Source organism: Carcharhinus amblyrhynchos, chromosome 19 (assembly GCF_965287045.1).
Source record: "Carcharhinus amblyrhynchos chromosome 19, sCarAmb.v2.hapA, whole genome shotgun sequence".
Classification (NCBI taxonomy): Eukaryota; Metazoa; Chordata; class Chondrichthyes; order Carcharhiniformes; family Carcharhinidae; genus Carcharhinus; species Carcharhinus amblyrhynchos.
Window position 1 is genome coordinate 18,922,345 of NC_137342.1, and position 14,492 is coordinate 18,936,836.

Here is a 14,492-nt window from a genome sequence, read left to right on the forward strand (position 1 = left end):
TGCCACAATACAGCATTGGATTTCATTCATTCTCTCAACTGCCTCCTCCTGTGGCTCCATATATCAGTGTCCTCTTGTATCTTTATTCATTCCACAGCCAACGCTTTGTCATCACAGGGAACCACTTCTTCCCACGAACCCTTGATCTTCTATTCCAGCTGTTTACATAGCCACATCAAATACGATTTAAAATAGAGGAGCGGCCGTTTAAGAGCTGCTAATCTCTTGACTCCTCAGCCCCTTCCATTCTTAGTAAGCAATCTGCGGGTTTCTGAAAATGTGAAGTGAGCACATGATTACTATTTAAACAAGCTGACCTTGTAGAATCCAGTGGAGTTAGATTCGACTTTCCCATGAACAAGTCAGGCTGATGCAACCTAACCTGGCCGATTTATTCCCCAGAATAATCAGCTCGGTAGTGCTTTATCATTCTGAAATCTTGCACAACTTGACACCACAAATCCACCTTCTAAGCTGACTGAAGGTAGCACAACCATATAGTGATAGCAATAACAGTGTATTTATATAATACCTTTAATGTAATGGAACATCATAGAATAGAAGCCCTACAGAGCAGATGGAGGCCATTCAGTCCACCAAGCCTAACAGCACCAACAACAATCCCATTCAGGGCATATCCCTGTAACCCAACATATTTACCCAGCTAATCTCCCTGACACTATGGGGCAATTCAGCATAGCCAATCAACTTAACCTGCACATCTTTGGACTGTGGGAGGAACCTGGAGAACCCAGAGGAAACACATGCAAACACAGAAAGCACATGCAAACTCCGTGCACACACAGTCACCCAAGGCCAGAATTGAACCCATGTCCTTGGTGCTGTGCCCCTAAATGCTAAGCTGCTTCATAGCAACATTATAAAATGAAGTACGGCTTCAAGTAAAGAGATATTAGGTCAGATGATCAAAAGCTTGGTCAAAAAGGCAGTTTTAAGGAGTGTCTTCAAGGTAGGCTAAAAGATTAACGAGGGAAAAGACTAAAAGTCTGAGAAAAAGCTAGCTGGAAACAAAAGGACAGATAGTAAATGTTTCTGTATCTTTTTTTAAAAAAGAGTTAACAACGTGAGTGGTGATTCTATAGAAATTGAGTCTGGGGAATTAATAATGGAAAATAAGGAAATGGCAGATGAATTGATCAGGTATTTTGCATCAGAATACAAGTAACATCCCAGAAGTAGCTGTGAATCAGGAATTGGGAGACAAGAACTCGGGGAAAATAGCAATCAGCAGGGAAGTGATACTGAACAAATTCTTGGAGCTGCAGGCTGACAATCCCCATGACCTGGTAGATGTCATCCTAGGGTCTGAAAAGAAGTAGCTAGTGAGATAGTGAATGTGTTGGTTTTAATTTTCCAAAATTCCCTAGATCCGGAGAAAGTTCCGTTTGCCTGGATTTGCCGGGTATGCCAATGGCAATATGGGTACAACATCCCCTGCTTACGTATATGGGACGTCCCTTCCAAATGGAGCTCTCTAGTGGGCTCCTCCAGCACTGCTGTTGGACCAGCGAGGGGGAAGTGGGAGAGACCCTAATGTGAGGGAACATATGGTAACACAGTGATTAACACTGCTGCCTCACAGCGCCAGGGTCCCAAGGTGGATTCCAGCTTTGAGTGACCAACTCTGGAATTTGCATGTTCTCCTCGTGTCTGCATGGTTTCTTCGGGTGCTCTGGTTCCTTCCCACAGTCCAACACGTGTGGGCAAGGTACACACTGGCCACACAAATTTGCCCCTTAGTGTCCCAGGATGCATAGGTTAGACGCATTAATGGGGTAAATCTGTGATATTACGGGGATAGGCCCTGGGTGGGATTGTGGTTTCGTTCGAATGGGCCGAATGTCCGCCTCCTACACTGTAGGGATTCTGTGATCCCGTGAAAGTCAAAGTGAGAATCTCGCTGGCAAGATCTTGGGTGGAATTTTCCTTTTCCAACTGCCACGGGAATCGTAGGGGGAAGGACATACGGCAGGGAAAATTTGGCAGATGATTTAAAGGTCTGTTGAACTTGGGTGTAAATTTCCAGTCTTGGGCTCGTGCAGCTGGAAAATAGCGCCAATAGTTTTCAGATTTTCCCCATACCTGCCTGCCAGTGACAAAACAACTTCATTTAAATAAATTATAATGTTATTAAAGGGCTTCCCTGCCATATGTTCCCCCTACATTGGGGCCTCCCCCCTCCTGCTGACCCGACAGCAGTGCCTTCTGGGAAGCTGTATTGGGGAGGGGCATCCCATGTACGTGAGTGGGAGCTTGCTTGTGTACACGGGTGGAGGGGGTTCAAATTTATTTGGATGTATGTGTGGAAAGTGCGATAGATGGGTGTCAAGAACTATAATCAACCTCAACTCTGTCAACCTCCTTTTCAGGGGCAAGTTTATATTGTGCAATGCAGCTGTTGGTAAATAATAAATGATGCATCGCGCAATATAACCTTCCTTCTGAGCTGCTGTGTTAGATAACCTTCATAACTGCAGCAGTGTCTACTGAAGAGTAAAGCATGTTCCTGGATACTGTGTCAATATTCATGTACAGCAGTCTGTGCTTTACCACCCATCTTTTCTTGGTTTGCTGTTGGAATCTGAATTTCAGGATTGTCGCGAAGAAATGGCCAAGTGTAAACGAAATTTAATAATCTGTTCACACGTGCGTATGTTCCTTTGAGAAGATGAAGGGAACCTTGTGCTTTGGAGAGAGCAGCAAACTCAGAAACAGAGTTGCAGCTGCAAGTTTGGAGGAGATCACTTTGGAACCTTTTAAAAATGGCTGCCAACTGTGCCGCCCATGCTGATAATGTGGTAGCAGCTCCATTATCAGGAAACTCCAATTGTTATGAGAGAGGCTAGTGTGCAGTTTAACTGGGGTGATGTCATTAGCCCCAGTGGTATTTCATGACAAGGTGGCAACCAGCTCCGATCAAAACAATCTGCTGTCTCCTCACCAGGCTGTTGCTGGCCCTTTTTGAGGGAAAGAGAATATGTGTCACCTGGAAGAGTGGCACTATTAGAATTGTGCTTTATTCCGTGCTGTGTATTTGAAATTCTGCAGTCTTCTCTACCTTCCTTGCATTGCATTAGTTAGAGCAGTTAGTGGCAAATTCATAGTCACCTCTCTGCTTTCAGACCCACTTGAAGTCTTCATTCATTCCCCCTCCTTTTCTCTCGCCATACTCAAACTCATATGGCACCACATCTAACATAACTCATTGCTCATTAATGGACCAGTCCCTTCTCTGATCCGGTATAACTACCGCGATGTTGAAAGAAAGTGTGAGTGGTCCTTTCTGGCTAGCTTTGCTGGTGAGTAGGGTAGTGAGGGGGGGGGGGTGGATAAGAGGGATATACACATCAATGCCCCCCCTTATCCAACCCCCCACTACCCAGACCGATTGCCATTCCTGACCCCCTTTCCCCCTACTGATCACCCGCAGAGTGGCAGCGGACCCCCATGCCCACACCCCCACCAGAGATCCATGTGCTGTCCCCCAGCCCATCAGAGATTCACCTGCCCCCTCGCGCGCCGCCCCCCCCCACAAACCGGGAAGGGTCTGGCCTCACTCCCCCTTCCCACCACCAGACAATGATCCGCCCTCACCCCTCCGCCAAAGATACATCTGAGCCACCTCCCCCCCCCCCCCCGCCCCCTCACCACCACCACCACCACCACCCCCAATCAGACAATGATCTGATCTCATTCCCCTTCTCCCCCGCCTCCAACCAGAGAATGATCTGACCCACCCCCACCCCCATCACTGATCTGAGTCAGAGAGCCATTGCAAACACTGAATGCGCTCTTCAGAGGCTGGAGCACCTGAGTCAGACTTTTATTCAGCAAGTCCCTAAAAGCGCGGTTCCGGATTGGCGAACACGGTGGTAAAGGGGGAAATGCTGATAGAGTTAGGCGGGCAGTTCATTAATTCAATTTAAATGCATGCGGATCTTGGTAAAGTGACGATCTGCGCGGACACGGATGCAGATCACGATAAAGGCCTCACACCCGACTTTACCACGATTTCGCACCCGAAAATGGTAAAATCGGGCTCAATGGGTGGGATTCTCTCTCAAAAAAAATCCTGTGTCGAATTCATGTAAAAAACAGGAATAAATCACGCTGGTTTTTTCCAGCATGATTTTTCAAAATGAATCTCCCACACACTGTGCATCAGTTAGAACTGTAGCATAAATCACAGTGAAAATCAGTGGGCAGGACCTATTCCCACCAGAGAGGCTGGCAGCATAGTGCTAAGCAGACCACAGTGCATGCGCTGACCTGTCAACTGCAGTAGCCCCGTTTTACCAGCCTCCTGATCACTGGCCTTCCAGACGTGTCTCAGCCAGCCCCGACCCTCCCTGCACCTCAATGGTTAGTGCCAATCGCTGGCCTCCCTCTGTCACCCCCCCTCTTTGGCACTGCTTGATACTTGGTGAAAAGGGCCAAGGTGCCCCCTGGGCATTGCCACTTTGCCCCATGGGCACTGCTGGGGGCAAAGCTGGCAATGCCAGGGAGCAACCCCCCCCTTACACCCCGACCTCCTGGTGAGCCTCCATGGCACCACCCCCCCTTCACTCCGGCAGGGTCAGGCCATCGGTTGCCCGCTAATGAGGTTTAAATGCTCATAAAAATAATTTATTCAGTTCTGTGCTGATTTCTGTCATTAAGCTGATCCCACCTGAAATCTGGCAGCCACAGCACCCAGCGGGAAGCCTGCCACGCTGCCTCTGCTTATGTCTCCCGGCCCGCTGCGCTGCTGGGAGAATCGCCCCCAGTTTCTTTTGGAGTTAAACTCCAAATGTCTTTTTGTGTGAATACTCCAAAGATCGTTAGACTAACACTAACTCCATGTCAGGATAACATTCCTGTGGACAAGTTACTTGCACCATATAATTTACCAGAAAAATTCCAGGGAATTTAATTACAAGGGTAGACTGGAGAAACTAGGATTGTTTTTCTTGGAGCAAAGAGATTTGAGGAGAGATCTGATCAACGTGTGCAAGATTATTGTATTTAATAAGGTAGGCAAAGCAAAGCTGTGCTGCTTAGCAATGGCAGAAGATCCAGGGGCCAGAGTCAAAGTTTTGGATAAGTGATACTGAGGGAATGTGAGGAAGAATATCTTAATGCAGCAACTGGTAATGACCTGAAACTGGCTGCCCATCAGGGTAATGGGAATGAAGATGATCAATGATTATTGAAGGAAATTGGACAGTTTCCTGAGAGAAGTTAACTTGCAGGACTAAGGGGACAGAATTGGGGAAGAGTTCCAGCGTGAATTTGATAGATCAAATGACCACCACCTGTGCTGTAAAGATTCCATGTGGTAATGATTCTAACACTCCAATTTCCAACTCTTTTTAAATGTAAATAAAACTTACCTTCGTTGTTCATAAATTTAACTAGCTGTTTTTATTCCTCAGGGAGAGAAAGCTGATTGTTTTTATATTGTAGAATCTGGAGAGGTTCGGATAACAATGAAACACAAGGTAAACACAACCACTCAGTCTTTTCGAAAGATGAGTTAAATTACTAATTGTATTTGTAAATTACACAGATTGTGTAATGCCTCATTGAAAATCTTTGCATCTTTGTGGCGGCACATTGGCACAGTGGTTAGCACTGCAGACTCGCAGTGCCAGGGACCCAGATTCGACTCCTAGCTTGGGTGACTGCCCATGTGGAGTCGGCACATTCTCCCCCTGTCTGTGTGGGTTTCCTCCAAGTGCTCCAGTTTCCTCCCACAATCCAAAAATGTGTGGGTTAGGTTGATTGGCCATGCTAAATTGCTCCATAGTGTTAGGGAGATTATTAGTGTAAATATTTGGGGTTATGGGGCTAGGGCCTGGTTGGAATTGTTGTTGATGATGGCTCAATGGGCCAAATGGCCTCCTTCTGCACTGTAGGTAGTCTATGATTCCACAATGTTCCATTGTTAATCCTATCCGGGTATAAAATGAGAAACTGGATGATAGGACAAATTAAACAGAGGACCGCTTTCTGCATCCATGTTCTTGTTTTTCCCACTTCACACTTATTCAGTCAATGATTTCTGTTTGGTCATGAGCTGGTTGACATTTCCACTTGAAAGCCTGCATTTCTTCAACTTTCTCCCCTTTCCTACAGCCTCCCTGCCCTCAAGAAAAGAAAGGCTATTTTAAGAATTTTACAGATTTTACTGATATTTAATATTTATGAATGTATATGAGTAAGAGGCATCTATTGGACAGAAGAGTTCACTTGAGCAAGCTGACCTTAAGACATTTTCATATTTATAATTTAATACAATTCTGTAATATTTTGCATGGAGCTGCCTTCATTATCCCATTGCAAAATACCCTGTTTTAACTCTGACAATTGCAGCCGAGATGTTCATTCCAGATGCTTGTAAAGCAACTGACTAGATGACTCTAGTTGGCCAGCTTGAATTCCATCCATTTTTGAATTGAATTTAGGTGGTGACAAGACATTCATTTTAACTTTTCTATATTAAGCTGCACACTTACATAAGATAATATGAAATGGGATATTATTTTTCTTTTGTGGTAATTTTCATTAGCATCACAAGTAGGCTTACATTAACAACGCAATGAAATTACTGTCACCACACTTCAGAGCCTGTTCAGGTACACTGAAGGAGAACTTAGCATGATCAATGCAAACAACCAACAAGTCTTTTGGACTGTGAGAGGAAACCGCCGTGCATGGAGGAAACCCACGCAGACATGGGCAGACTCCGTATAGACAGTGACCCAAGTCGGAAATCGAACCCAGGTCCCTGGTGCTGTGAGGCAGCAGTGCTAACCGTTGTACCACCGTACTGCCCATTAAGATCTGATCAAGTACAGCACATAAAACTTACATATATATAAGATTTATTTATTGGGGATGATTTATTTGTAAGAATTTGTCTGTACTGATTATATAATCTGGGGATGAGTTTCCCGTCTGCAAATTCTTCCCTCCTCGTATCATGTAAAAGGAGTTCCAAAAATCAACACTGTAAATTCAGCACACTTCTGTGAAATCAGAGGGGGCATGACAACCTCAAAATACTTTCAAACTTGATCAATTGAAACACCAAAATAACAACCTGTGGATTTTAAAATTTAATTTCTAATCATAGGCAAAATTATATAGAGGTTTTTAATTCTACAATTACTATTTTTAACAAGGTGCTTTTAAAACCCATGATAATTCCAAAGTTGCAACTGTTCTAATCTGCTGCTCAATAAGCATGCAGTGCAAAACAAGAACTGGATCAATTAGACTGAACAATAGTGGAATGTAGCTACACTTCAGAAAGTCTCTTGGATTACTATACTGGCATAAGCACTACATTTCAATTCAACAGAATTGAGAGCTTCAGGATTAGCACTTAAAATGGATGGAAGAAATTATTTACAACAGCAAAGAGTGATTTAGGACTGTTCCTGATCTTAGCGAACAAATATTTAAAGCATGGCTATGATAGTTTTTGTCTGCTGTTTTAATAAGAGGTAGCTATAATAAACTGCTTTAATGCCTGTATTAAAATAGCAGGCATAAGATTATTATGCCCAGATTTTAGGTAATAAGGCTGTAATACAACAAGACTTTTTTTAGCTACACTATTCTGTTCTGAACCAGATTAATTGCTCTTCAGAAGTATAAAATACAGATGTTGAAGAACTGGACATTATACTTGTATAATGCCTTTAGTGTAAGAAAATGTCCCACGGAGCATTATGAAATGAAATGTGACAATATGCCACATAAGATGTTGGGTCAGACAGCCAAAAGCTTAATAAGTGGTAGATCTTAAACACTATCTTAAAAGGAGGAAAACAATGTGGGAGGTGCAATTCCAAAGCCTAGGGGCCTAGTCAGCTGTAAACACGGTCATCTGTGGTGACGCAATTAAAATCAGGGATGCTGAAGAGGCCAGAATTAGATGAGTGCAGATATTGCAGATGGTTCTGGGACTGGAGGGGATTACAGAGATGGGGAATGACAAGGCCACAGAAGGATTTGAAAAGGATGATAAGAATATTAAAATCAAAATGTCCCTTGACTGGGAGCCCATGTAGGTTAGTGAGCACAGAGGTGATAGATGAATAGAACTTGAGAGTTAAGGCATGGGCAGTAGAGTTCTGGATACCCTCCAGTTTATAGAGGATAGAATGTGGGAGGCTAGCTAGAGTGCAATGGAATAATATAGTCTAGCAGTAATAAAAGTATGAATGAGAGTTTGAGCAGCAGTTGAGTTGTAGTAGGTAAAGCTGGGTAATGTTCTGGTGGTGGGAATAGGCGGTCTTAGTGATGGTGTGAATCTGTGATTGGAAGCTCATCTCCAAAATAAAAAGTTAGGCAGTGTCTGTGGAGAGAACAGAATGGAGCCATTTAAGTTTGGGCATGAACGCTTTGTCAGAATTCAACTCTTATTCTATGTCCTCTGTTCTCTCCGCAGCTGCTTCCTGATCTGCTGAGTGTTGCCACCGTTTTCTATTTCTGTTTCTTCAAACTTTATTTACACACGGGACCAATGCATTGAAAGATCATTTTCTTTTTTTGGTTCATTTTAATATAGACCAAATCTGATGCAGATGGTGGAGTGGAAATAGCTCGCTGTTCAAGAGGGCAGTATTTTGGAGAACTTGCTTTGGTTGCGAATCAGCCCCGTGCAGCTTCTGCCTTTGCTGTAGGAAATGTGAAATGTTTAGGTAAATCTTCTACAATTCGTGGGCCATTTTAAAAAAAAAATAGCCGGGAAGGTGGAGGGGTGGGGGGGCAAAATCTCATTAATAGTTTCCAGGTAATTTCTTTAAGATTTTTTTTCTATTCAATTGCTTCAAAACAAGTGAATGTTGTTCACAGAATTTTCAGAGGCTAGAAATTTCATGGACTAAATGTAACCCAGATGTATTGCTTTAGAAGAATAAAACTTCAAGCAAAGCTGGGGAGCCAGAAAGTGCCACCACCAGGAACAGCTGGAAAATGCTGCTCATGGTTAAACATATATTGGTTAGACCAGACTTGGAATGATGCGTCTAACTCTGGCTTCTGTGTTACAGAATGGATTTGGACATACTGAAGAAAATGAAAAAATTCATAAAGATGAAACGAGAACTGGGTAGCTATAATGATCTGGAAAGGCTAAGCAGATTGGGGCTATTTTCTCCAGAAAACAGCAGGCTGAGGAATGATATAATTAGAGGTCTTGAAAATAGACGCAGATGCATTCACTTGTGGGAGTTCAAAACTGTGGGCAATAAATATAAGATGGTCACTAATAAAGTGAATGAAGAATTCAGGAGAGCTTTGATCGCCCAGAGTATGGTTGGAATGTGAAACTTGCTGTCAAATGGAGTAGTTGAGATGAATAGCATAAATGTATTCAGGACCAAGTTAGATATGTGAATGAGGGAAAAGGAAATAGAATGACGTGCATGTTGGGTTAGACAAGCAGGGCGGGAGGAGGTTTGGATGATGGGACCAAATTTGTAGCAGCTGAATTTGCTGATGACACAAAGATAGAAAGAAAGTTGTCAAGAGGACATAACCTACCTAAGTCCCTTTTGTAGATAGCTTAAGTGAGTGGGCAGCTGTTTGGCAGATGGCGGATAATGTGGGAATTGTGAAGTTGTCCAATTTGGCACAAAGAATTAAAAAAAGTATACTATTAAGATAGAGAGAAACGGTTAGAACTCTAGGGCACAGAGTGTGTCCTGCTGTACTAATTTACTGTATACTATTTTTCCTGACGAAACCAGATGACAGAGTTATATCTCAGTAGATGTGGTAACTAATCTTGATGCCACTGATTCTAAAATTGTGAATTAGGTTTACTTCTGTGTGCTCCTTAGAAAATACGATACACACGTTGAAAAAAAGACATTTCTGTCTTGCACTCATCAGAACACTTTGCAAGAATACCGGCATTAAGGGAAAAACAACAATTTATACTGAATGAGAGGAGAATGGCGAGTGGACTCCGATTGGTTAGAGCTATTGGAGAATGCACCAGTTGGTGGTGCTTGACAGATAACTGCCCAGCTTTGTTATACACCATAGCTTAACCCTGACTGGTCAAGGCATTGCCTAATATGAAATGGACCATGTGGACCAGGAAATTTACAGTTTAATTTTTGGTCTTTGCAGAGTTCGCTGTTCATCTAATAATGGTTGAGGCATTACAAATGCATTATTGCAAATTGATGCAGATAGCAGTACCTGACAACCTCTTAAGTGTGACCCCACACCAATAAAGCTGACATGTACGACCTCCGATATTTAAGTCAAGCGATAGGGTAGTTCAATATAGGTTCCTGTCATGTTCAAGAGCAGGCATTATTTCTGACATTTTAATGGTTTATGTAATCTGTCTTCCAAATCAAAAATAAATCCTGCCAGGGTCAAGTATATTTCAATTATGAAAATTACGTAGTTATAAAGATTGCAATACAGTTTTACAGGTCCTAGCTCCTTTCATTGGAAATTGAAACTCCTTGGACAGAATTTTCCCATTCTGCCTGCCACCGGAATCATAGCAGGCAGGACAGAAAATTCGGCAGTCAGTGCAAATGTCTGTTGACCTCAGTTGGGAGTTTCTGGTCTTGAGGCATGTGCAGCTGAAACATCCTGCCCGTTATCCCAACTTTCCCTATCCTGGATCCCATCGTAATGCAGAGAGAAGTGTAAGATTGGCAGGTTTGTGTGTTTGCTGATTTAGCCATCGTGAATTCATTTTGGAAGTGAAGACAGTTAGCAAATAATATCAAAAGCAAAATCTTAAAACTGAGTTCTTAGGAAGGGCGATACTGAAACGTCATCCATCATTGGATGCACCTCTCCTTAAAACCTTAAAACATGTATTGCTCCCTTGTTCCTGCCAAAATATTTTTTTAAAATTGGAAATCAACTATCACGTGAAAAGTGCATTAAGAAGTGGTGATTGAAAGGTCCATACAGGTATTTATGCATTTACCAACTTAGTTATATCTAGTTTGTAGATCACTGCTACAACTGCAATTGGCAAGCAATGCTAATTCAGTTAATAACTAATTTAATGCAAAATGGATGCATAATGTGGTGTCGCTTCCAGTTTCTAGTCGTAAGTCCCGAATTGATCTGATTAGTTATGAAATCATCCAGTCGAAAGAAAATGATTTCCCATGTCCTCCCCATGAGGAGTGCTGAAAGTCACAATGAAAAGCTTACAGTTGGTGTGTATACCCAATGTTGCTGATTCTATGTTAGATGGGAAAATAACCAGCCAGGCTTTCTGTTGTTGATTTATATGCAGTAGTCATGCTGCAAAGTACATGGCTATGTGGATGTCAGATGAGGAAAGGATGGGGTTCAATTGAGATGCCTGCTGTTGCTAAACAGCCTGCCAACACTCAACTGTCTGGGCTCACTTGGGAAATGAGCACCAGGCAGGACATTAGAGATCTACCAGAACCTATGGAACCATACACGGTGGGAATTTGCTTTGAGAAGGAGGAAACAATAAATGCAATCCTTCCTTCATCAGTGCAAGGTTCCTTGCTTTCTACAATCCATAAATTAAATGTATATTTGGGTGTTATGGGGCCAGGACAGATAGTGAATGTCAGCAGCAAAGCCTTTTCAATTTAGAATAATGTCTTGTTTTTGTGTTTGGCTATTTATTTTTTCACAGTTATGGATGTGCAAGCGTTTGAGCGACTGCTTGGTCCTTGTATGGACATTATGAAGAGAAACATTGCAAATTATGAGGAGCAACTAGTGGACCTTTTTGGAACAAATATGGATCTCACTGATCCAGGCATATGAACAAGCAATTCAAGGATACCATCATGATACATCACTGTGGAAAAAAGTGGATTCCCCACTGAAAAGTGCATTTGAATTGTATAGAAGGGAAGCATTTTTGTAGCTGTTCTGTTTACTTATTTTCTAACCAAAAAACAGAATTAACACATTGCAGTATAGAGATAACCTAGAACCTAGCTTTTATGTATTGATTTTCTGAAACAAACCGGTAACTAAATAATAGATATTTGACTAAAAATGTTACATGTGAGTCAGTATCCGAAATTCAATAAAATATTTGCTCAGCAAATATCTGCAGTGACTAAGAAAGGATAAGAATTTTTGACTTTATAGATTGTTGATCCTGCACATTTTAACTTGAATACAAGTTAGTTAACAAACCTTATTTGACTGTTTGTGACCTGGTTATGTTGAGATATCCCAGTAAATATACAGGAAATGTATAGCAGATTTAAGAGAATTTCTGTGTTTGACATGGAATTCTGTATCTTTGTCATCCTATGAGTTTAATTTTCATGCTGAAGTATTTGAATATTTTGTGAATAAGATTTATTTATAAATTTTGTTTTCATTTTGTCATGGATGATCATAGAGTGAAAATTCAGAAATGACGACTATTGGAATGTGTTTCACCAAAGAAAAATGTGTATGGGGAGGTATAATTAAAAACAGTATTTATTTCGAAACTTAATTTCATAGAAAAGTCTGTTAACAGATTCACTTTTTCCCCCTACTTTGTGAAGATTCTCTTGCCTTTGCATGCTGGAACAATAACTAAATAGAGCAATGTGATGTGCTTTGAATCTGATTATGTGACTAAAAAGTACACTGAGGTAGGAGGTGATAATTGAATAATTAATTTCTTTCTGGTGTTGCACATGAAAGTATTTACCATTACAGTAGACCCATTTGATCTGTGGTTTTTGAGTTTTATAATCAGCCCTTGCCATTGCATGGAAAAGAATTTCTTAATTCTAAAGTCTTTCACCATCATGTTATGCACAATGTGACCCTCTCATTGTAGTCCAAAGTAGAAGCCACATTTAGTCCAATTAATTCAAGTCATGTTTTAGAAACATAGAAACCAGAAATTCAGCCCTTCGAGCCTGTTCCGGAGAATCTCTGTAGGGACCATCTACATGGGCCTTTACTTTTTACCTTTTTAGGTAAGTTGATCGCAAACTAGCCATTTTTCTAGAATATGTTTTGTCAGATTTAACACTGATTACAAAATCACACAGTTAAAAGTAGCTAGGTGCTCGAGACTATTTACTGGGGCTAGCTATTTGATTGAGCTACATGTAAGAGTGTTGTACTGTACTGGATTATAGTCTGATTTTTAAAAGACCCTTTGGCACTCTGATTATGTTGAGTACAACTAGGCATTTTTAGACATTTATGCATCTAATAAAATATGGACTTATTTTAAAAAAACACTTGTGGATTTTTATTGAATGATAGTGGACAGCATCAGAATTAAATAAAAGGGTTTATCTGTTGCAGATTTATCATTCTAAAGATATTACGATCTTTTCATAAACTTTAAATTATCTTCAATTATGTCATTGCTCATTATGAGCCTTATGAGAGATGTAGACATCAGTAAAATCATTGTATAGTTACTAAAAAAAAGTAAATTACCTAATTTAGAGTTACTATGAAGGAAAGAAAGTTTACAAGATACACAATAGATTCTTGTTGTGCTCATGTGTAGCCTTAGGTCAGAACTGCCAATTTAGGCAGAGACACCACTCATGAATAAACCACTCAGCTTTTTCACTTACTATAAGCGACTGGGACCCCTGAATTGCTGGGCCATTCTGGCAGGCTCCTCTTCTAACTCCAGCGCCGGACTTTTGGAACAGATGCAATTTCAGTCAAAACCTTGACACACCTGCTCCCAGACTTATAATGGAGCTGTTGCCTTGTATATCAGTGGACTCTCCACCCACCCCAAAAAGGCCACTTCTGTGGAGGGGCTTAACACATGAACATCCTACTTTGAGCTCTTGCTTCCCTGTAACCTAATGTAAGTTTGAAGGCTAGTATGTTCAGTGAGATGTGGTACTCTAGCCTCCTTCTTAAGAGAGGTAGGGCATCCAAATTTAGATCATGGCCTAGATCATGCAAGATTGGTGGAAGTCAGGAGACTTATAAAAATATACATTGTTAATACAGGACCAGTAAGGCAACTAATCTTCGGTGAGGTTTCTGCAGATATTTCCTTCAGGATACTAAAACCTTACTCCTGGAAGTTTCTCTCCTGAGTTTCAGCAGGGTCAGAACCAATCCCAGGCCTGTGCATCCTATATTTCAGGAGATAGGATTTAATAGCACTGGCTACATAAGGTGAGATTTTTACACAATACCAAGTTGAATTGTTTGTATCTTTGGGTGTGTTTCCATTATAATGCTGGCAATGTTATAATGCCAAAGATGTACTGTAAATGGGGGGAGCATTATGAGATTCCTTAAAGAAAAGGTCTTCCAGTGCTTCTGTTTGTCCCATGTTTGATGTAGCTACTTGCATTATCCAAACATGTATCTTCTGGAAGAGGAATTCTGCAAATGTATGTAAACCTTTGTAAATAACAGAATTGTACTTTTCAGTGCAAGAGGGGTGCTGCTTGGCAGGTGCAGGAACTCAGACTGTTGGCTGCAATCTGTATGTACTCCATCCTTCT

General features: G+C 41.5%; 1 protein-coding gene across 1 annotated transcript in view; it reads left to right on the top strand.

Moving 5' to 3' along the window:
- Positions 1 to 13,242, top strand: part of LOC145355353 (cAMP-dependent protein kinase type II-beta regulatory subunit-like) — an 89,535-nt gene extending 76,293 nt beyond the window's left edge. The window contains exons 9-11 of the mRNA XM_080207331.1: positions 5,436 to 5,501; positions 8,582 to 8,714; positions 11,675 to 13,242. Coding sequence (XP_080063457.1) covers positions 5,436 to 5,501; positions 8,582 to 8,714; positions 11,675 to 11,808 — 333 coding nt within the window. The 3' untranslated portion in view covers positions 11,809 to 13,242. The remainder of the gene's footprint in view (positions 1 to 5,435; positions 5,502 to 8,581; positions 8,715 to 11,674) is intronic.
- Positions 13,243 to 14,492: the final 1,250 nt, after the last annotated feature.